Source organism: Chrysemys picta, unplaced genomic scaffold (assembly GCF_011386835.1).
Source record: "Chrysemys picta bellii isolate R12L10 unplaced genomic scaffold, ASM1138683v2 scaf1086, whole genome shotgun sequence".
NCBI classification, from domain to species: Eukaryota; Metazoa; Chordata; order Testudines; family Emydidae; genus Chrysemys; species Chrysemys picta.
In genome coordinates, this window is record NW_027053793.1 from 1 (window position 1) to 21,889 (window position 21,889).

At 50.8% G+C, this 21,889-nt stretch overlaps 1 protein-coding gene across 1 annotated transcript; it reads left to right on the forward strand.

The window, feature by feature from the left end:
* The first annotated feature begins 592 nt into the window (after positions 1 to 592).
* LOC135979642 (class I histocompatibility antigen, F10 alpha chain-like) lies at positions 593 to 21,874 on the forward strand. Its single transcript, XM_065579934.1, has 4 exons — positions 593 to 758; positions 7,534 to 7,797; positions 18,068 to 18,343; positions 19,963 to 21,874. Exons 1-4 carry the CDS (start codon positions 698 to 700, stop codon positions 20,157 to 20,159), a joined length of 798 nt encoding a protein of 265 aa, XP_065436006.1. The 5' UTR covers positions 593 to 697; the 3' UTR covers positions 20,160 to 21,874.
* Positions 21,875 to 21,889: the final 15 nt, after the last annotated feature.

The window sequence follows — 21,889 nt, forward strand, 5'->3', positions numbered from 1 at the left end:
CCGGATATTGTGAGTGCTTTACAAATTCCCCCCCGGACGCTATTTTTAGCACACAAAAGGAGGACATGTCCGGGGAAATCCGGACGAATGGTAACCCTATTGTTGTGGGGTCACTCCCCGCAAAGGGAGAGGGGCGGGAAGGGGTTAATTCATGAAATCCAGAAAGTGATTAAAGTTCCCAGCCGGACAGACAAGTCCCTGAGCTCCAGGAAGGGGTCTCGGGCCTGGGGGCTGCAGGTCCGACTAGAGCTAAGGGCGCTGCTGGGACACTGTGTGTAGTGGGGGGCTGAGAGCCCCTGAGCCGAACTGTGACCCCTTCCCCTAGTGCCACCCGCCCCCAGCCCGGGGGTGCGGCCCCCCGAGTTCCAGCCTCGGAACACACGGACCAGCTGACCCCAGAGAGGCGGGGCCAGAGACCGGCCGAGCTAATGGCGGCTCCGCCCATTACAGCCCCGGGGCCCAGGTCTCATCCCGCCCCCGCCCCCCCGGCTCAGACATTCGGTTCCCCTTCGCCAGCCGGCCCAGCGGGTTCTGCCCAGCGACCGGTGACGGAGACGGGGCTGCGCGCCGCTATTGGCGGGATGGTCTCCTCTCAGCCAATCCCTGCAGACTGGAGGCTCACACGGCCAGTAGCTGGGAGCTGGAGTCCGGTCTCAGCGCCCCGCGGGGTTCTCGGGTTGTGGGGCCGAGACCGGGCATGGCCCTGGCGCTGCGCCTGCTGCTGCTGGGGGCTGTAGCCCTGCCGGGGGGCCACTGCCGTGAGTATCGGGGGGAGACCCCGGGGAGGGGGGAGCTGGGTGTGGGGGGGGGCAGTCGGGCTGGGGGGCGCAGGGAGGGGGAGCTGGGTGTGGGGGGGCAGCCGGGCTGGGGGGTGCAGGGAGTTGGGTGTCGGGGGGGGGGGCAGTCGGGCTGGGGGGCGCAGGAGGGGGGAGCTGGGTGTCGGGGGGCAGTCGGGTTGGGGGGCGCAGGGAGAGGGGAGCTGGGTGTCGGGCAGCAGTCGGGCTGGGGGGTGCAGGGAGGGGGGAGCTGGGTGTGGGGGGGCAGTCGGGCTGGGGGCGCAGGGAGGGGGGAGCTGGGTGTGAGGGGGGCAGTCGGGCTGGGGGGCGCAGGGAGGGGGGAGCTGGGTGTGGGGGGGCAGTCGGGTTGGGGGCGCAGGGAGAGGGGAGCTGGGTGTCGGGGAGCAGTCGGGCTGGGGGGTGCAGGGAGGGGGGAGCTGGGTGTGGGGGGGCAGTCGGGTTGGGGGTGCAGGGAGGGGGGAGCTGGGTGTGGGGGGGCAGTTCTGGGCTCTGCTTTCAGAGGTGTCAGGATAACCACACCGCTCCCCCCACCCCCCAGCACTGAGCGATCACTGACATGGAACGGTGACGTTGCTATAGTGACTGGGGGGTCCTGGCCCCCTTGTGCCAGGTGCTGCCAGGGTCGCTGCTGGGACACTGTGTGTAGTGGGGTGCTGAGAGCCACCGAACTGTAACCCCTTCATCTAATGCCAACCTCACCCAGCCAGGGGATGAGGCTTCGTTGGGGCCAGAGCACCCATGGGTGCTGCACACACTGACAAGCCCGTCGCAGCCCCGTGAGGTGCTCAGACTGGGAAATCCCCGGGTCCAGGCAGTGCCCAGGGTGTTTCATTCCCCGCGTCTCAGGGCAGGGCGGAGCTTTCAGACATGATTCTTCCTGTTTGCAGAGCTCAGGTTGAGGGAGAGGGAGTAAATTAGACGACCCCCCCCCCACACACACACCCATAGACCAGGGTTAAATGAAGGGAAAAGGCTTCTTGGATCTCTGACCTTTCATGGCTCCCAGAAGGTTCTTCACGCTGGGTTTCACCCCAGTGCCTGGAACTCCTGAGTGTGGTTTGTCCTTGGCTACGTACGGCTAAATTGTGTCAGCACCAGTCCAGTTGTACTCCCAGTCAGCAATGGCAATGGGTTGTATCTGTAGTGGAAGAAGGTCGTTAGAGGTGTCATCCTAGAGAGGAGATGTTAACTCCCCTCTGTCTCTGGTGGTGTTTTAGCACCCCAGGGCGAGGGGAGATCTAGAACCCTGGATCTGTGATTAATCAGGTCTTAGTTTGGGTGCGAGCTCCCGTTGCAGAGCACAGAACAGCTGCTGCGTTTGTACTGTTAGGATCTCCCGTAGCTGCCGGATAAAGAGCTTCCGGATCCCAGTAGGATGGGGTGAGGAGAGGGGAAGGCACATCCTGCTTTTCTTGGCATGGACTTGAATTTCCCTTGTTCTCCATGAGGCAGCAGCTCAGACGCTGGGCAGCTCAGCAGCCCGTATTGATCCGGGTGAGGCTGCGGGGTGGATTTGGGGTTTGTTTAAAATGGCTTAAGGCACTTTGGTGCCCTTGTGACACCTCAGTAACAGGTGTGGTTTGACCTAAACAGGGTTAGGCCCCAGTGCAGCCTGACCCTACTGGGTCATAGAAGATAAGGGTTGGAAGAGGGGAAAAGGACACTGCCCAACTTACTTGGGGTTTGCAAGAAGGCTGGCTAACCTAGTGAGGAGGGCTTTAAACTAGATTCGTTGGCGGGGGCGGGGGGTAAGGAGACCAAAGCCCTGAGGGAAGTGGGATACCAGGAGGAAGCACGAGCAGGAGAGCACAAGAGAGGAGGACTCGTGCTTCACACTGAGAAAGCAGGACGATTGGCGAGTTATCTTAAGTGCCTATACACAAATGCAAGAAGCCTGGGAAACAGGCAGGGAGAACTGGAAGTCCTGGCACAGTCAAGGAATTATGATGTGATTGGAATAACAGAGACTTGGTGGGATAACACATGATTGGAGCACTGTCATGGATGGATATAAACTGTTCAGGAAGGACAGGCAGGGCAGAAAAGGTGGGGGAGTTGCATTGTATGTAAGAGAGCAATATGACTGCTCAGAGCTCCAGTATGAAACTGCAGATAAACCTGGGAGTCTCTGGATTCAGTTTAGAAGTGTGAGCAACAAGGGTGATGTCATGGTGGGAGTCTGCTATAGACCACCAGACCGGGGGATGAGGTGGATGAGGCTTTCTTCAGGCAACTACCAGAAGGTACTAGATCACAGGCCCTGGTTCTCATGTGGGACTTCAGTCACCCCGATATCTGCTGGGAGAGCAATACAGCAGTGCACAGACAATCCAGGAAGTTTTTAGAAAGTGTAGGGGACAATTTCCTGGTGCAAGTGCTGGAGGAACCAATTAGGGGCAGAGCTCTTCTTGACCTGCTGCTCACAAACAGGGAAGAATTAGTAGGGGAAGCAAAAGTGGATGGGAACCTGGGAGCAGTGACTATGAGATGGTCGAGTTCAGGATCCTGACACAAGGAAGAAAGGAGAGCAGCAGAATACAGACCCTGAACTTCAGAAAAGCAGACTTTGACTCCTTCAGGGAACTAATGGGCAAGGTCCCCTGGGAGACTAACATGAAGGGGAAAGGAATCCAGGAGAGCTGGCTACATTTTAAAGAATCCTTATTGAGGTTGCAGGAGCAAACCATCCCGATGTGCAGAAAGAATAGCAAATATGGCAGGCGACCAACTTGGCTTAACAGTGAAATCCTTGCTGATCTTAAACACAAAAAAGAAGCTTACAAGAAGTGGAAGATTGGACAAATGACCAGGGAGGAGTATAAAAATATTGCTCAGGCATGCAGGAGTGAAATCAGGAAGGCCAAATCACACTTGGAGTTGCAGATAGCAAGGGATGTTAAGAGTAACAAGAAGGGTTACTTTTACAGCTATGTTAGCAACAAGAAGAAGGTCAAGGAAAGTGTGGGCCCCTTACTGAATGGGGAGGCAACCTAGTGACAGAGGATGTGGAAAAAGCTAATGTACTCAATACTTTTTTTGCCTCTGTTTTCACGAACAAGGTCAGCTCCCAGACTACTGCACCAGGCAGCACTGTATGGGGAGGAGGTGATCAGCCCTCTGTGGAGAAAGAATTGGTTCAGGACTATTTATAAAAGCTGGACGAGCACAAGTCCATGGGGCCGGATGCACCGCATCCGAGGATGTTAAATGAGTTGGCTGATGTGATTGCAGAGCCATTGGCCATGATCTTTGAAAAATCATGGCAATCAGGGGAGGTCCCGGATGATTGGAAAAAAGCTAATGTAGTGCCCATCTTTAAAAAAGGGAAGAAGGAAGATCCGGGGAACTACAGGCCAATCAGCCTCACCTCAGTCCCTGGAAAAATCATGGAGCAGGTCCCTCAAGGAGTTAATTCTGAAGCATTTGGAGGAGAGGAAAGTGATCAGGAACAGTAGCATGGATTCGCCAAGGGCAAGTCATGCCTGACTAACCTAATTGCCTTCTATGATGAGTTAACTGGCTCTGTGGATGAGGGGAAAGCAGTGGACATGTTATTCTTTGACTTTAGGAAAGCTTTTCATACAGTCTCCCACAGTATTCTTGCCAGCAAGTTAAAGAAGAATGGGCTGGATGAATGGACTGTAAGGTGAATAGAAAGCTGGCTAGATCATCGGGCTCAACAGTGATCAATGGCTCCATGTCTAGTTAGCGGCCAGTATCAAGCGGAGTGCCCCAAGGGTCGGTCCTGGGGCCGGTTTTGTTCAACATCTTCATTAATGATCTGGAGGATGGCATGGATTGCACCCTCAGCAAGTTTGCAGATGACACTAAACTGGGAGGAGTGGTAGATACGCTGGAGGTAGGAATAGGATACAGAGGGACCTTGACAAATTAGAGGATTGGGCCAAAGGAAATCTAATGAGGTTCAGCAAAGACAAGTGCAGAGTCCTGCACTTAGGACGGAAGAATCCCATGCACTGCTACAGACTAGGGACCGATTTCCTACGCAGCAGTTCTGGGAAAAGGACCTAGGGGTTACAGCGGATGAGAAACTGGATATGAGTCAACAGTGTGCCCTTGTTAGCTTTTTTGGCAACATCCTTTTGGGTTGTATAAGTAGGAGCATTGCCAGCAGATCGTGGGACATCATCATTCCCCTCTATTCGGCATTGGTGAGGCCTCATCTGGAGTACTGTGTCCATTTTGGGGCCCCACATTACAAGAAGAATGTGGAAAAATTGGACAGAGTCCAACGGAGGCCAACAAAAATGATAAGGGGGCTGGAGTACATGACTTATGAGGAGAGGCTAAGGGAACTGGGCTTATTTAGTCTGCAGAAGAGAAGAATGGGGGGGATTTGATAGCTGCTTTCAACTACCTGAAAGGGGGTTCCAAAGAGGATGGATCTAGACTGTTCTCAGTGGTAGCAGATGACCAAACAAGGAGTAATGGTCTCAAGTTGCAGTGGGGGAGGTCTTGTTTGGATATTAGGAAAAACTTTTTCACTAGTAGGGTGGTAAAGCACTGGAATGGGTTACCTGGGGAGCTGGTGGAATCTCCATCCTTAGAAGGTTTTTAAGGCCCTTCTTGACAAATCCCTGGCTGGGATGATTTAGTTGGTGTTGGTCCTTCTTTGAGCAGGGCATTGGATTAGATGACCTCCCAGGTCTCCTCAAACCCTAAATTTCTATGATTCTATGATCTTACAAAACTGGGTGACTGGGCAATAAAATGGTAGGTGAAATTCCGTGTGGATAAATGCAAAGTAATGCACATTTGAAAACATAATCCCAGTTTATACATATAAAGTGGTGGGATCTAAATTAGCTGTTACCACTCGAGAGATCTTGGAGTCATTGTGGATAGTTCTCTGAAAACATGCATTCAATGTGGAGTTTCAGAGGGGTAGCCATGTTAGTTTGTTTCTGCAAAAACAAAGGGGAGTCCCATGGCACCTTAAAGACTAACAAATTTATTTGGGCATAAGTTTTCGTGGGCTGGAACCCACTTTGTCAGATGCATACACGAAAGCTTAGTCTTAAGGTACCACAGGACTCCTCGTTTTTTCAATGCGCAGTGGCAATCAAACAAGCTAACAGAATGTTGAGAATCATTAGGAAAGTGATTGATAGTAAGACAGAAAATATCATATTGCCTCTATATAAATCCATGGTATGCCCACATCTTGAATACTGCATGCAGATGTAGTCATTCCATCAGAAAAAAGAAATATTGGAGTTGGAAAAAGTACAGAAAAGGGGAACAAAAATGGTTAGGGGTATGGAATGGCTGCTACATGAGGAGAGATTAATAAGACTGGAACTTTTCAGCTTGGAAAAGAGATGACGGGGGGGGGGGATATAATGAAAGTCTATAAAATCAAGACTAAGGCTTTGGTTTTTTTCCACAGAGGTTGCGGAAGTCATGGGATCTGTGACTTCCAGCAAACGCCATGACTTCAGAACACGGCGGCCGGAAGCTGTGCGGTCCCCCTGCCACCTGTAGCAGCCGGGAGCGGTGGGGCGGCCTCCGTGGGTTGTGGGGGAACCAACTGCTCCCAGTTGCTGTGGGTGGCAGGGGGACCCGGAGCTCTGAGTGGCCTGCAGTTGCCTAGCCCGTGGGTGGTGTGTGGGTCACGCAGCTGAGCTCCCCATTTTGCCATGGATATTTTTAGTAAAAGTCACGGATGGGTCACGGGCTTCCGTGAGCTTTTCTTCGTTGCCCAGGACCTGTCCAGGTCTTATACTACAAATATCCATGATAAAATCATAGTTTTAATCAAGACTGGTATGGAGAAAGTGAATACCGAAGTGTTATTTACCCCTTCGCATAACACAAGAACTAGGGGTCACCCAAATAAATTAATAGGCAGCAGGTCTAAAACAAACAAAAGGAAGTATTTCTTCACACAACACACAGTCAACCAGTGGAACTCCTTTCCAGAGGACGTTGTGAAGGTCAAGACTATAACAAGATTCAAAAAAGATCTAGCTAAGTTTATGGAGGATAGGTCCACCAATGGCTATTGGTCAGGATGGGCAGGGATGCTGTCCCTAGCCTCTGTTTGCCAGAAGCTGGGAATGGGCGACAGAGGATGGATCACTTGATGATTCCCTGTTCTGTTCATTCCCTCTGGGGCACTGGGCATTGGCCACTGTCAGAAGACAGGAGACTGGGCTAGATGCGCCTTTGGTCTGACCCAGTCTGGCTGTTCTTATGTTCTGAATAAATTACAGTAAATTCTGTGCACAGCCGGTGTCCTGGCTCCCACCTGTAGCTTGGACACATTCCCCTGCCCACCTTGCCTTCCCCAGCTTCAGCTCCTGCATCTCCTCTCCCCCAGTCCTCCTGCCCCACCCTCTCCCATAACACCCCCTTTCCTTTTCCCCACACCGCACTCCAGCCCTGCCCCTCCTCCTGGGCCCCCTCTCCTGCCTCACACTCCCCTGTACCCCCAGTACACTGTCCCCATATGCTCCCGTACTCCTCACATGCTCCAGCCCCCCTGTACCTCCCTACCCCTTCCTCTCCTCACTCCCCCTCCAGCCCTGCCTCCCTTTCTCCTTCTACCCCACCGTCTCTTTCTCCCCGGTCAGGCCGTTCTGTGAGCCCTTCCCCAGATCTCCCTCCCACAGGAGCCCTCCTAAGGGATGGCGCTGCCTCTCGCATATTGCCAGGGGCTCCTGGCAGGGTCTGGTTCGGTCTGACTCTCCCCTCCCCCAATCTCCCCCCTCAGGCCTGCACTCCAGGCGCATTTTGGACACTGTGGTGTCGGAGCCTGCCCCGGGGCTGCCCTGGTACAGCCGTGTTGTGTATGTGGACGATCAGCTCACCTATGTCTACACCAGTGGGACGAAGAGGGCGGAGCCCTACACACTGTGGATGGCGCAGAACGAGGGTTCGGAGTTCTGGGACGAGGTGACCTGGTGGGGACAGCGCTTCCAGAAATGGTACAACGCGAGTCTGAACACCCTGAGTCAGCTCTACAACCGGACCGAGGGTGAGTGAAGGACACAACACAACCTAGGGATGCAGGGAAATGGGGTGGGGGTTGGGAGTGTGGTTGATGTAAACAGGGTGAAGGGACACCGGGATGTGTGTTGGGGATGGGGGGAGGGGACAGAGCCCGAAGGCGCATTTTCTCGCTGGAGTCAGTGTGAATGTGGGGGACAAAGGGATATGGGATGGGGGGAGGGGATGGAGGGTCCATGCGAAGGAGTTTTTTTGACATCCTCCAAAGTGGGACTCTCAGATTGTCCCCTCCCCAAACAGCCCAGACTTCTGCTACCAGTCCCACTTGCAGCTGCCTCTGCTGCCCTTCGGGGGGCCCCCTCCCACCCCCGCCCTTTCCCAGACATATATTTCCCAGACAGAGTGGCAGAGGTGCAAAAGCCAGAAGTTCCCAGCAGACCCGGCTAGTCCGACCTCCTGGTGACGCAGGCCAGAGAATCGCACCCAGCGATTTCTGGACAGGGGGGTTTGTTCCTCTGGCTACAACAGTGACTCTGTCAGACCCTAGAGCTAGAACAGGGTTCTGAGATGTCTTGTCTCAATTCCCAGATATCGAGTGATGGGGAACCCCAATATCGACAGCCCCAAGTGTTCAGACATCACGAGTCAGACCCCCAAAATCCTGAGTTTGGCTTAAGCGTTGTAAGTATTTTGGGAATAATACTGGAGCTTATTTTTATTTGCCCTCTGGTTTGAGCCCTTAGGGGACACATTTCTGGGGTTTTCCCTGCTGCTAGAAGGACTAGAAGTTACTGCTGTAAGAAAAGAGAGCTGAGACTTTCCCCTAATCCCATGAGTCCAGGAACTGGGGATTTATTAAAACCACCCACTATCATGAAACGCACAGTAAAGTCACAAGAGCAGGCAGTGCTGCATTCACCCCAGCCCTGGGGAGAAGCTGCTCACCAGTGAGCCTCCTTCATTGTTCACTTTGTCTTATTTCCAGAGTGAGTTTATCTCAGGTCAGACTCCGCAGAGTGTCATCAACTTTGGCTGGAGAGTTAGTGAGAGAATCAGCCCCTGCAACGTGCAGATTTCAGAGTAGCAGCCGTGTTAGTCTGTATCCGCAAAAAGAACAGGAGTACTTGTGGCACCTTAGAGACTAACAAATTTATTAGAGCATAAGCTTTCGTGGACTACAGCTAAATTTGTTAGTCTCTAAGGTGCCACAAGTACTCCTGTTCTTTTTGCAACGTGCAGAGACTCCCGGGCTGCCTTACTCCTGGCAGCACAAACCCAGCACGGAGCCCCCGGGGTCAGGCAGGTTCCCCTGCGCACTAACGATAGACGTGTACAGAGCCGTTCTTCCTGCTCAGTCCCTGATGTGGGGGGCTGTAGTCACCTGGCCAGGCCCCGATTGTGCTGTCTCACTTAGCACGGGAATGATCCATAAGCGTTCAGTGCCTGGCGCTGCTGAACTGTCCCTGGCAGGTGACGGTCTCTCTGACGTAATTGCTCCTCCCTTCCTGACAGGGGACTCGCAAGTGACAATCCCTGTTTTCCCCGTGTCAGTGGTACTGGCCTGTCACATTGGTGCTCACCCAGGAGTGTCCCCAGCCCCTTGTAGCACCTCCAATCCCTCCTGGCTCCCAGCACTGACAGCAGCAATGAGAACTAATTCCTGTCCTGCCCTGGACACCTGGGTTTCTGGTGGCCCTGCCCAGGACTAAGCGACAGCATGGAGGGTTGCCAAGTGTCTGCCCCCCAGCCCGCCCCCTCTGTAGCTAATTTAACCCTCTCCTGACTAGTCTCACCCATTGGTCCCCTGCTGCTGAGCCTGTCCAGCCTGATCTGTTCACACGGACACCAGCCTCCCCAGTGCTGAGAGAGAGGCTCTGCTCGCCTGCGCTGGGGAGCTGCTGTTCTGTTCCCACTGCCCCCTCCCCAAACCACTGTCCCTCCTGCCCTCCTCCCCCCATTTACCCCTCTTCCTCCCCCCGTCCTGGGGCTGCCAGATCGCCAGAGACTGTCCTGAGTCCTGCATCTTGACCACCAAGTGTTCTCTCTAGCTGTGTCTGCCTCCAACATGCACATGGGGGAATTCGGGGTCTGGTCCCTCTGAGACCTCATCGGTGCCCTGTCACGGAGTGTGGGGGAACTCAGGGCCCTGCACCCCCGGCTTCCTGCGATTCACCATGACTCTTAGTCAGCCAGTAAAGCAGAAGGTTTATTTAGATGACAGGGACACAGTCCAAGACAGGTCTTCCAGGCACAGACCACAGGATACCCCTCAGTTAGGTCCATCTTGGGGTCCTCAGGCACCCCAGCCCCCTTGGGAGGTCAGAGCCCTCTCTGCTTCCCAGCCACCTCACAAGCCAGCTTCCGAGACTCTCCTTCAGCGACCCCTCCCACAGCCTTTGTTCAGTTTCCCAGGCAAAGGTCTCACCTGGCCTCTAACCCCTTCCTGGGTTCTCATGTTACATGCTCAGGTATTCTCCGTTGGTCAGTCTCCCATCCCCCCATTGCAGACTATCCTAGCCACACTCCCCTGTCAGCAGTCACAGACCACATTAAGAACAGTCCCAGTTCGTCACATGCCCCACCCTGCTTATCCCTGTGGAGTGCAGCACGGAGGAGAAGAGGGGTGGGTGGGGAGGGCTGACCCACCCCACTCCTCTCGGGCACCTGGCTTGGGATCTCTGCGTGTCTGTGACCAGCCGCCCTGCATCTCTCCAGATTCTCAGTGGTTCTCTCAAAAAGAAGAACAGGAGGACTTGTGGCACCTTAGAGACTAACAAATTTATTAGAGCATAAGCTTTCGTGGACTACAGCCCACTTCTTCCCTTTTCACCTCAGTTGTTTCCTCACTTTTTGACTTTAGTTGATTGGTATAAATCAGCAGTGTCCAATAGAAATTCGATGCTAGCCACACTGCTAGCCTCACTTGTGGTTTTGAATGTTTCTTATTAGCCACATTACAAAAAAGCCACATGCATTAGCCACAATTCAATAGCCTATTAGCCACCTGTGGCTAGTGGCGAACGTATTGGACACCACTGATATAAATAGTTAGTTGGACTCTTCTAGCAGAGTTTCTTCTGCTCCTGAAACTGGGCATGTCTCGGTCTCCGGGCTTCAAACCCGGTGCCTCCTGTAGCAAGCCCATGCCTTTGAGCGACCTGCACTCCAGCTGTCTAAAGTGCTTGGATGAGACTCCTATTGCGGATCGCTGTCAGCTCTTCCACCAGTTCAGTCCACATCTGAAAAAGGACAGGGAGGCCAGGCTGAAGTTGTGACGCGTTTGGTCACAGAGACTCCCCTTGAGACTGTCACTCCATGTCCTGGGATACCACTGAGAACAACCCTCCTACCCGAACAGGTTTCCCTCCACTCCCGTCTTGCTGAGTTAGACACACCAGTCACCTCCAGCACAGACACAGAGGTTGGGCCACAGAAACAGTTTCACTCAGCCCAGGGGCTTCTCAGTTAACAGGGACTTTCCCAGCACTCAGTATTCAACCTTTTAGGAGCCCAAACCCCAAATAAATCCCTTTTACTCTGTATAAAGCTTATACAGGATAAATTCCTAAATTGTCCACCCTCTATAACACTGATAGAGAGAGATGCACAACTGTTTGCTCCCCCAGGTATTAATCACTTACTCTGGGTTTATTAATAAACAAAAGTGATTTTATTAAGTATAGAAAATAGGATTTAAGTGATTTCAAGTAATAGACAGAACAAAGTAAGTAACAGAGCAAATTGAAACAAAACACTCAAGTCTAAGCCTAATACATTAAGAAACTGATTACAGGAAATATATCATCCTCAAAGATGTTCCAATAAGTTTACTTCACAGACTGGACTCTTTCCTAGTCTGGGCCCAATCCTTTCCCCTGGTACAGTCTTTGTTAGATCCAGCAGACATCTCATTTGATAAGCAGGGGTTTTCTCATGACTGGCACCCCCTTTTATAACCTTGGCACAAGGTGGGAATCTTTTCTCTTTCTGGGTCCCTGCCCCTCTTGCTAAATGGAAAAGTACCAGATTTAAGATGGATTTCACTACCAGGTGACATGGTCAAGTCTCCATTCCTCCTTGGTTGGCCCCCATGTACACAGGAAGGCTTTCAGGTAAATAAATCATTTACCATCAATTGCCCTAATCAATAGGAGCCATCAAGTTCCCAATGCCCCATTGACGGCCCTCACCTGGTGTGACTACAACAGTGATACAAGTTTCATATTTCCCCAATTCCAGACATAGAAATAATACATGAAAACAAATAGGATGAACACACTCAGTAGATTACAAGCTTTCTAATGACATCATACAAGAGACGTTTTGCATAAAGCATATTCCAGTTACATCATATTCACATTCATAATCATATTTCCATAAAGTATGTGGAGTGCAACGTCACGATCCTTAATCCTGAGTGCCAAAGTGGGTCTCTGACCCATTCTAGACCTGCAACATCTCAAAGACTGAAGTTGTGCATTGTCTCCATCATTCCTTCCCTGGATGTAGGGGACTGGGACGCCACCCTCGATTTGAAAGATGCCTATTTCCACACCTCTATTTTCCGAGGCCACAGAAGGTTTCTTGGGATTGTTGTGAACCAGACTCATTGCCAGTTTACCATCCTCCCGTTCAGCCTGTCAGCAGCCTAATGGGTCTTTATGAAATGCTGGTAATAGTGGCAGCCTTCCTGAGAAGGTGAGGGGTGCATGTGTATCTGTACCTCAGTGACTGGCTGGTCAATGACCAGTCCAATCCCAGGTGAAAGCCAGCATCCACCTCGTCCAAACAACCTGGGCCTGCTGATAAACGAGCAGAAGCCAACACTCCTCGCGGCTCAGAGGATAGTGTTTATCGGAGCGTTGCTCAATTCTACCCAGGCCAGGGCCTTCCTCCCAGGAGCCCACTCAGGCTGTTGGGTCGCATGGTCGCGTGCCTATACGAGGTGTGGTATGCGAGGTTGCACCTCAGACCCCTACAGGCTTGGCTGGCCTCAGTGTACCAGCCAAACAGCCATCATTTGGACTCGGTGCTCACAGTGCCTGCCCATCTTTGGCACCTCACGACACAAGGTCAGTGGTCCCGGCAGCAACTCTTGCTATGGATAAACGTCAGAGAGCTCAGAGCGGTTGGCCTAGCATGTCAGGTGTTGTTACCCACCATCGCAAGCAAGGTGGTGCAAGTTCTTACAGACAATATGGCAGCCATGTTTTACATCAACAGGCAGAGAGCGGCCCGCTCTTCTCCCCACTGTGTCAGGAGGCCATTTGCTTGTGGGAGTTCTTCATAAAGCACTCAATCCACCTCAAAGCTTCTCCCCTTTCGGGAGCCCAGAACAAGCTGGCAACTCAGATCTTCTCACCATGAATAGTCCCTATGCCCCAACATAGCAAGGACCATTTTCCAGTGGTGGGTACTCCCCTCGTAGACCTGTTCACGACCAGACAGAACAGGAAATGTCAGCCGTTCTGCTGTCTGCGTGACTGCAACCCGGGCTCACTCACAGATGTCGTCTTACTCCCTTGGAGAAATCACCTGTTCTGCGCCTTTCCCCTCCCCCCCCAATTCCTTTTGTGCACAAGATCTTGCTGAAGATCAAGAGCGAAGGTTATTCTCATAGCCTCAACCTGGCCACATCAGCACTAGTTTGGCTTATTTCTAGACCTGTCAGTAGCAACTCCAATGCCGCTCCCTCCCCTTCTGGACCTGGTCTCGCAAGATCGCGGCCAAATGCTCCATCTGCCTGACGGGTCCATGTTTAAACCTGCAGAACTGGCCTGTTCGGAGCAGGTCTGCTAGGTTTTGCTAGGCAGTAGGAATCCAATTACCAGAGTTACTTACCTTGCCAAGTGGAAGCGTTTCTCCATTTGGTCTACCCTGCAAGGCCTCTCACCGGGGTGCCAGAATCTCCCTATGAGTGTGGGGGGGCTACCGGTGCTGAAACTGTGACTCCGCCTCTTCCCCAATTCCCGTCCCCCCCACTTCACTTCTTCTCAGGCTCTGCCCACGCCTCCCCTTCCCCTCCCCCCGCTCTCACCTGCTGCTAAAGTGGCAGGGCCATGGCCCCTTGGTCCCCCTGTTCTGGCACCCCTGCCTCCTCACCCACTGAGTCATCTTTCAGATGAAGCAGATACTCCAGAACCGTCTGGGAACAGCCAGGTCTAGCGATTTCATCCGTTAAGGTACACCTAGGAGCGATCTCCGCATTCTACCCCTGCTGGGTGGTCAGTCAGGTTTTTCACATGAAATGTCCATTCCCTTCCTCGAGGGCTTTGAAAGGCTGTACCCACAAATCTGGGAACCCATCTGTGATAAATGAGTGGGGGTAGCACCCCAACCATTCAGTAGCTATAGAATCCTCCTTAGCAGCTTTACCCTAACTGCCTTACCTGTAAAGAGTTAAGAGGTAAGCTTAAAATGAGTTGGCACCTGACCAGGGGAACCAGTAAGGAAGCTGTACCCTCTCAAAGTGGGGAAAAGTGCTGGGTGTGTGGGTCTTTTGTTCTCTTGGCTGCAGAGGGACAGGGCAGTACTTATGCCGTAAAAAGCTCTGGGCCAGGTATGAAAAATCATCAGGATCATACCTAGAAACTACTCATTTGGAACCACCGATATGGAAGTTGTCAGGGTTCCCTCCCCACTCTAAACTCTAGGGTAAAGACGTGGGGACCCGCATGAAGAGCTCCTAAGCTTTTTCTACCAGCTTAGGTTAAAACCCCCAAGGTACAAAATTCCCTGCACCCTGAGAAATGCTTCTCTCACGGCCACCATCAAGTGTTTTAAACAGGAATCCGGGAAAGGAACCACTTGAAGTTCCCCTTCCCCCCCAAAATACCCTCTCAAGCCTGTACACCCCCTTTCCTGGGAAGCTTGAGAATAATCTCCTAACCAATTGGTTACACCGTGATCTAAAAACCCACTCCCGGGGTTTTAAAACCATAGAAAACAGTCAGGTTCTTAAAAGAAGGATTTTATTAAAACAAAGAAGGTAAAATCATCTCTGTAAAATCAGGATGGTAACTATTTTACAGGGTACTCAATTTCCAAACTCAGAGGGATTCCCCCTCTGGACAAAACCTTAAAGTTACAGAAAAAACAGGAATAACCCTTCCCTCTAACACAGGGAAAGCTCACCAAGCAAAACAAACAGAAACCTACTCTCAATGCTGACTAAACTTACTTTAGAAAAGTGAGGTTTGGTGAGAAGATGACTGGTTGAGGAGATTGATTTTCTGCAGGGACTGCTTGTCTCCCAAGATCACTCTGACTCAGACAAAGAGCCACACACAAAGTTTTCCCCCCTCCCAAGATTTGAAAGTATCTTGTCCCCTTATTGGTCAGATGCCAGCCAGGTCAGGTGTCAGTCTGGCTACCTGAATTTCTTAACCCTTTACTGGTAAGAGGATTTTATAGCACTGCATCAGACCCTCTTCCCCCTCCCTTTATATTTATGACAGAAGTAGAACAAGAAATGTTCAGGTAGACACGATTAGGCCGATCTCTTTTTATGGCTTGTGGATTCCTGTGTGCTAATCCCACGTGCTTTTGTTTTGTTGTAACCTTTAAACTGGATCCCAAGAAAGCTACTCTTGGTGATTAATCCTTGCAGTTGCTCTTTTAAGATCTAGCAATAACCTAAGTTTTCCAAGGGTGTTTTCTTTCTTTTTTTTTAAATAACATTTCCTTTTTGTAAGAACATGACTGGATTTCTGTGTCTTATGAGGTAAAGAGGTTGTGCATATATTAATCAGCCAATACAACCGCTGGGTTCTCCTTTTCTTTTGTTTCCTTTCTTGGCTTTCCCAAAGAAGGGGTGGAAAAGCCGAGGGGCCCCAGAAAATCTTCCCAAGAGAGTTCTTCTGGATTGGCAAAAGGCAGATTTTCACTTGGGTGGTGGCAGCATTACCAGGCTGGAGTGGCCAGTATTAATTTTTCGAGTCCTTGCACGCTCCCACCTTCTGCACTCGAAATGCCAGAGTGGGGAATCAGCCTTGACAACATCCCCCTGAGGGACTTAAACCTGGTCATGTCAGGGCTCACGGGGCCTCCCTTTGAGCCTCTAGCATTGTGCCCTCTGTTGGACCTTTCCTAGAAGGTCGCCTTTCTGGTAGCAATTACCTCAGTCAGGAGGGGCTCGGAGATTAGAGCTCTTATGTCAAAACCTCCATATACAGTGTTCTTTAACGACAAGGCAGTGGCGTAGCCAGGTTAAGAACACGGGGAGTGGAGCTAAAAAAAGGCACCGGGAGCAAAAAGTGTCGGGAGAAAAAAAGGCGCTGGGAGCAAAAAGTGTCAGGAGAAAAAAAGGCGCTGGGAGCAAAAAAAAATGATCCACTAAGTAAGTAGAGCAGGAGCAAAAGGCGTCGAGCACAAAAAAGGCACAGCTTCTGCTCAGTGGGGGAGTGGCCGCTCCCCCTGCTCCCCCCCAACCCGGCTACGCTACTGCGACAAGGTACAACGTTGCCCCCACCCCGTGTTCCTCCCAAAGGTAATCTTGGAGTTTCATAGTAATCAGGGTATTTTCCTGCCCATTCCCTTCCTCAACTCGCACAAGAATAGGGAGGAATGACATCTCCACCCTCTGGATGTTAGGTAGGTGTCCTAAGCTGATCCATAAATCCACACTGCTCTGATAGGATGAAAACCCTACCCCTTTTGGCTCAGAGAATTTCATTGTGGATTACATTGTGCATTCACATGTGCTACGAGCAGGCAGGTGTCCCACCACCTGCCTTCCTTGCGGCCCATTCTGTGAGAGCACAAGCTTGCTCAGTGGCGTTCATGGCCCAGGCCTGATCCAGGACATTTGCAGAGCAGCGACCTGGGCGTCAGTACATACTTTTTCTTCCAACTACGCCATTACCCACCAAGTGAGAGATGACACTGGGTTTGGCTGGGCAGTGTTGTAATCCATGTGTCCATGAACTCCGAGCCCACCTCTTACGGTATTGTTTGGGAGTCCCCGAACATGGAAGGGACATGTGCAAACAGTTGAAGAAGAAAAAATGGTTACTAACCTTTCTGTAGCTGTTGTTACTTTTAATGTTTTCCACAAGTGATTAGTGATTTTTGGGTGTCTGATGTTCAGAGGCTGGGTGCTCCCACTTTCTGATCAGGCCCCTTTAAAGGGTCTCAGTTAGGCACCCAAAATCACTAGTCATTGCTGAAAATCTTGGCATTTACCTCGATGTATCTAATGCAGGGTGAGGGAGGGGTGAAAATATTTGGGACCCTGTGTGAGTTATTTTTGTGCCCCAACATTCTACCCAGTTTGCCAAGCTAGGGGTCTGATCCTTTCCCCACGTTTCAGTCTTCCTCGTGATCCCCACACTGTTCTCTGTTCACCACAGCCTCTCTCCTGCTCCCCTAAATTCTCCTTCCTGTCCCCATCCCCCTTCCCTCCCCCCAGTCTCCCTCCCTGCCTCCTATCAGCCCAGGGGTGGCTCCATTAACTGAGTCTGCTCTTGGTTGTGTGCGAGATGGGGGCCGTTGTTGTGAAGATTAGCCTGGCTGTAGGAAAATGGTGGCTAGCTGAACTAAGGGCCGTCAGTGGCCTGATCCTCACAGGGAATCACCTTGAGACAGTGGCCATGTGAAAAAGAGGCCAAGCATATGAAGTTGGTTCTTTGCCATTCCTAGACTGAGTTGGGGGCACGGAGAAGATGGGGCAGGGAAACAGAGTGACCCTGGGCATTCTGTGAGGTCATTAAACCAGAGCAGAGGTTAGTGTGGGGGACAGACCTGTACCCCCTCCTCACAGGGGAATGGGGGTACTGTCAATGATGGAGGTGGGGGACCAAGTGATCCTGAGGACCCTGCAAAAGTAATACAACCAGAGCAGAAGAGAGTTGGGTACAGACACCCTGAACTCCCTCTCTTCTCCAGATTGACCCTGACTACGAGAACTGTGGGGATCCTCAGAGAGCAGAAGAGAGTTGGAGGGGATAGATCCCTGCAATATCCGGAGTACTCCCTTTAGGATTGTGCCACCCTGCTCCTCCTGCAGGGAACATACAAGAACAAGCAGCAGTGAGGTTTTCCTTGAAGGTTGTGAGCTCTCTGCAGTGGGGGCTCTTTAGTGTACAAGACCCAACAGATGGAGAGGGTGCCCCCTGTGGGTTTGGGTTCCCTCCTGAAAGGAGCTGGGAGGGTGTAGGACCCAACAGCATAAGTGGGAGCCCCATTTCTCAGGGGAGGGAGGGCCCAGTAGCAAGAAGAAGAACCACTGGGCTACCTGCAGTGGGCTCTTGGTGAGATTTTCAGAGAGAGACTGCTTCTGACCCTCAGCTGTGTTTCAGGGTTTCACATCATCCAGACGATATACGGCTGTGATCTCCGGGAAGACAACAGCATTCAGGGGTTTTACCAGGATTCATATGACGGACGAGACTTTCTTACCTTCGATAAGGAGACCATGACTTGGGTAGCAGCAAATATTGGGGCTCAGATCACCAAGAGGAGATGGGAGGCTGAAGTAAATGACAACCAGCAGTGGAAACGCTACGTGGAGGGGAATTGTATTTCCTGGCTAAGGAGTGCTCTAGAGTACGGGAAGGAGACTCTACAGAGGAAAGGTAAGGCGGGGGACAAGCCCCACCTAGGGGGACACTACTGGCTACATCTCCATTCCCCAGTTCCAAACTGGAGCAGGTGGGTAGGGGGATATTCAGCGAACCTTGCACCAGGGATAGGTGGGGAAACAACCCCTTCCCCATCAGTTCTGCTGGAAAAAAGGATAAGAAATTGAAAATGTTAAAAGCAGTTCACTGTAGAGAAGCTGCATCTCCAGAGCCACTTGACCAAATGAGCGCAACTTCACATCACAAATTCTACCTCTTCCTCTGATGTGACACAGCTGTTATCAAGGCAATCTGTACTTGTGCATGTTAGAGCACTCTGCTTAATTATGGAAGTGCCACTTCTATGGACACCAGCTTCATTCACCATGTAATTCTTCCCCATTCACTGTCTGTACCATCATATTTCTTGTGTTGCCCCCAGCCCGTGTTCCATCAATGATGGTAGCTTTGTCCTTGTTGCCAAACTTCTCCTACAGTCATTTATGTGCTTCCTTCCATGCCATTCCCTACATGTGGAATTGCCCTCCCCATACTAACCTGGAAGAAGGCTCCCCTTGTCCTTAAAGTTTTCCCCCTCAAGACCTACCTTTGCTGCAACACTTTCATACTTACTTTTTGATTCTTTTATCAATAAGACACCAGATAATCACACTCAAATTTATTACCAAAGCTTTTTAGTTAAAGATTAATCACAAACATAGAAGGGAAGAGGTTAAATGCTTTAACACTCCAACTCAGGAGGACAGTCTGCTTCAAAATGTTAACTCACTATTACCCGTTTATGTACCTTGTCTGTTACCATATACACACATTTCCCAGATTAGTTAGCATCATTACACACCCTGATCTTTCCCTTCCCAAACAGTTTGCACTTGCTGTTCAAGGTTACTTGAAATTTCTACCCAGTTTTTTGCAACAATTATACTAGTTGCTTATTTCCCTCACAAACCTCAGCAGAACATTATCTTGTCCTTTGCCATCTTTACAAATGCCAACAAGAAAAATCCATACACAGCATTGTAATGTGTATTTCAGTGCCAGGGGGCTGGGAAACTGATTTTTCAACATTAGCATAATTCCTTTTGAAATCCATAATATTGGGGTAAATAGATTTGGTAACAACCTACAAGAAATTAGCCAATTCAAATTAGCTCGTTTGAGGGGCAATTTAGCACTGTGTGTCACTTTTTATTTAATGGGCCCTTTCCATCTCTAATTGGTCAGTTTATTCAATCCAGTTTTTGCTCCCTGGCCAGGGCAAGATTCTTCACTCTTTGAAATCCAGGGACTGAGAGGAGATGGGTACAAACCTAGCATGTGATTGACACCTGTATCTGGAGTTTAGTGAAACCTGTCAAGGTATTTGTGTCTCTGTGGTTTGGAGCAGAGGCCAGGTCAGGGACCTGGATTCAGGATTCACCGTTGCTGATGCTGTGAATTCGGCACAGAAATCCTCTAACATGGTGGTTCTCTCTCATCAGAGGGATTCTGTCTCATGGACTCTCATCCTCCCCCACTGCTCAGGTCTCAGAATTTCATGCTGCAAAGCTCTAGAAAATGCTGCCTGGATTAGAGCTTGAAAACACCTAACTTGAGTTTCTTCTTTTTCCCAGTGTGCCCAACAGCTAGAGTGAGCGACAGGTCATCTCGTGACGGCCTCACCACCCTCTCCTGTAAGGTCAGTGGATTCTACCCCCGCGACATCACCGTGACCTGGCTGAAAAATGGGGAGAGCAGACAGCAGGAGACCTACTCTGAAGGCATCCTACCCAATGGGGATGGGACCTACCAGACCTGGGTGACAATGTAGATTGATCCCAAGATCAAAGCCCATTATTCATGTCACGTGGAGCATGAAAGCCTGTTAGAGCCACTCTCTGTCTCCTGGGGTAAGGAGTTTGTGTGTTTGCCTGTTTTCCTAGTGGGAGAGGGGGAATCCATTAAACTCAACCCCTGAAAAATTCTCATTCGGATTTATAGGCTGAAGCTGGACTTTCTCAGGGTCTGTGAGGCCCTGTCCTCTTTGGCTCTGTCCCCCTGCAGTCAAGTTCTTGTGCTAGAGTTGGGACCCACAGTGCCTGGGGCTCATGTCTTGCTCTCCAGTTTGCTGCCTCTGGGGCTGTTGGATACATCTCAGCAATACAGTGTCTCTGAAGGGAGAAGATTAACAACGAGACATTAAGGCCTGAAGGGACCATTCTAATCATCTGATCTGAGCTCCTGCCTAGTCCAGGGCAGGGGGGAATCACAGTCTGGTCATCTGTGGGCAAACTAGCGCTGATCCTTCAGAAAGAGATTTCCATTCCAGATGTAGTCTCCAAGGGATGGAGAATTTATCACATCCCAGGAGAAGCTGAAATCTGCCCCTTATTTCCAGACAGAGTTGGTCTTGCTTCAGCTTCCAGCCCGTTCTCAACTTCATGCACTCGTGGTCCTGCCATGAGTGCAGGGGACGGGACTAGATAAGCTCTCGAGGTCCCTTCTAGTCCTAGGATTCAGCAGGTTCTCAGAAACACGACTTTATGGGCCCATGTGGCCAGAGGTAGAGGTTTAATGTTGGGAGCAGCTTGTTTCTGTGCGCAGTGATGCTGAAAGAGAGGGTCTGGCCTTGGAATGGAGCGAGGAGGCAGATTAGAGCCCTGCATCGGGGGAGAGTCTCCTATGCCCCTAGCACAAGGAAGTCGAGAGAGAATTTATTACCCATCTTTTTGCTTGGTTAATTGGGATGTGGAAAAATGCAGCATTTGGAAGTGCAAACAATTTCTAAAAGGGCAGCCTGCACTGGAAATCTAGTCAACAGATTTCACATCGTAATCCTGCTACTACGTCCCCTGCCAATTTTTGTGTCATAAACCACATTTCCTTATTCTCTTAGAAATATTTTTCTTTTTGCTGTATTATTATGTGGATCTTTCAGACAACAGGAGAAGCTGATTAATGAAACTTAGTGTATACAGAACTTGGGGTTTAACAGGTTCATATAAACCAAGAACAGTATTAAAATATCTCTATCGTCCCCTCTTCACTTCCTGCCCCCTCAAAAAACACGCATTGTATCTAACTATATTCATGGCAGGGAAATCCAGAGCTTTGAGGTCAGTTTCCAGTTTGTCACCAGAATCACACAATGGGACTGTGTTCCATTAGTCATGAAAGTCAGGGTGGTCAAGGGGGAGTTAGGGGCTGGGAGCCAGGACTCCTGGAAGGGGAGTGGGGGCAGGTGGGTTAGGGGAGGAGGGGCTGGAAGTCAGGATTCCTGGGGTCTATTCCTGGCTCTTTCACTGCCTCTGTGTGATCTTCAGCAAGTCTCCCCCTTTCCCGTTTAGGGACGATACTGACATTCATTCTCTCCCATAATTAGGTTTATGAAGATTGATTAATGTTATAAAAGTCTTCTATTTTAAGTGCTAAATATTTATTATGAATTGAAGTGGTAGAGGCTGGGTCTAGTGTCCAGGACTTTCTGTGGTGGGGTATAATGCCTGGTAGGTGCATGGTGGCTGCATTGGAAGGGGTGGATGGTTGCAGGATTCAGCCCTT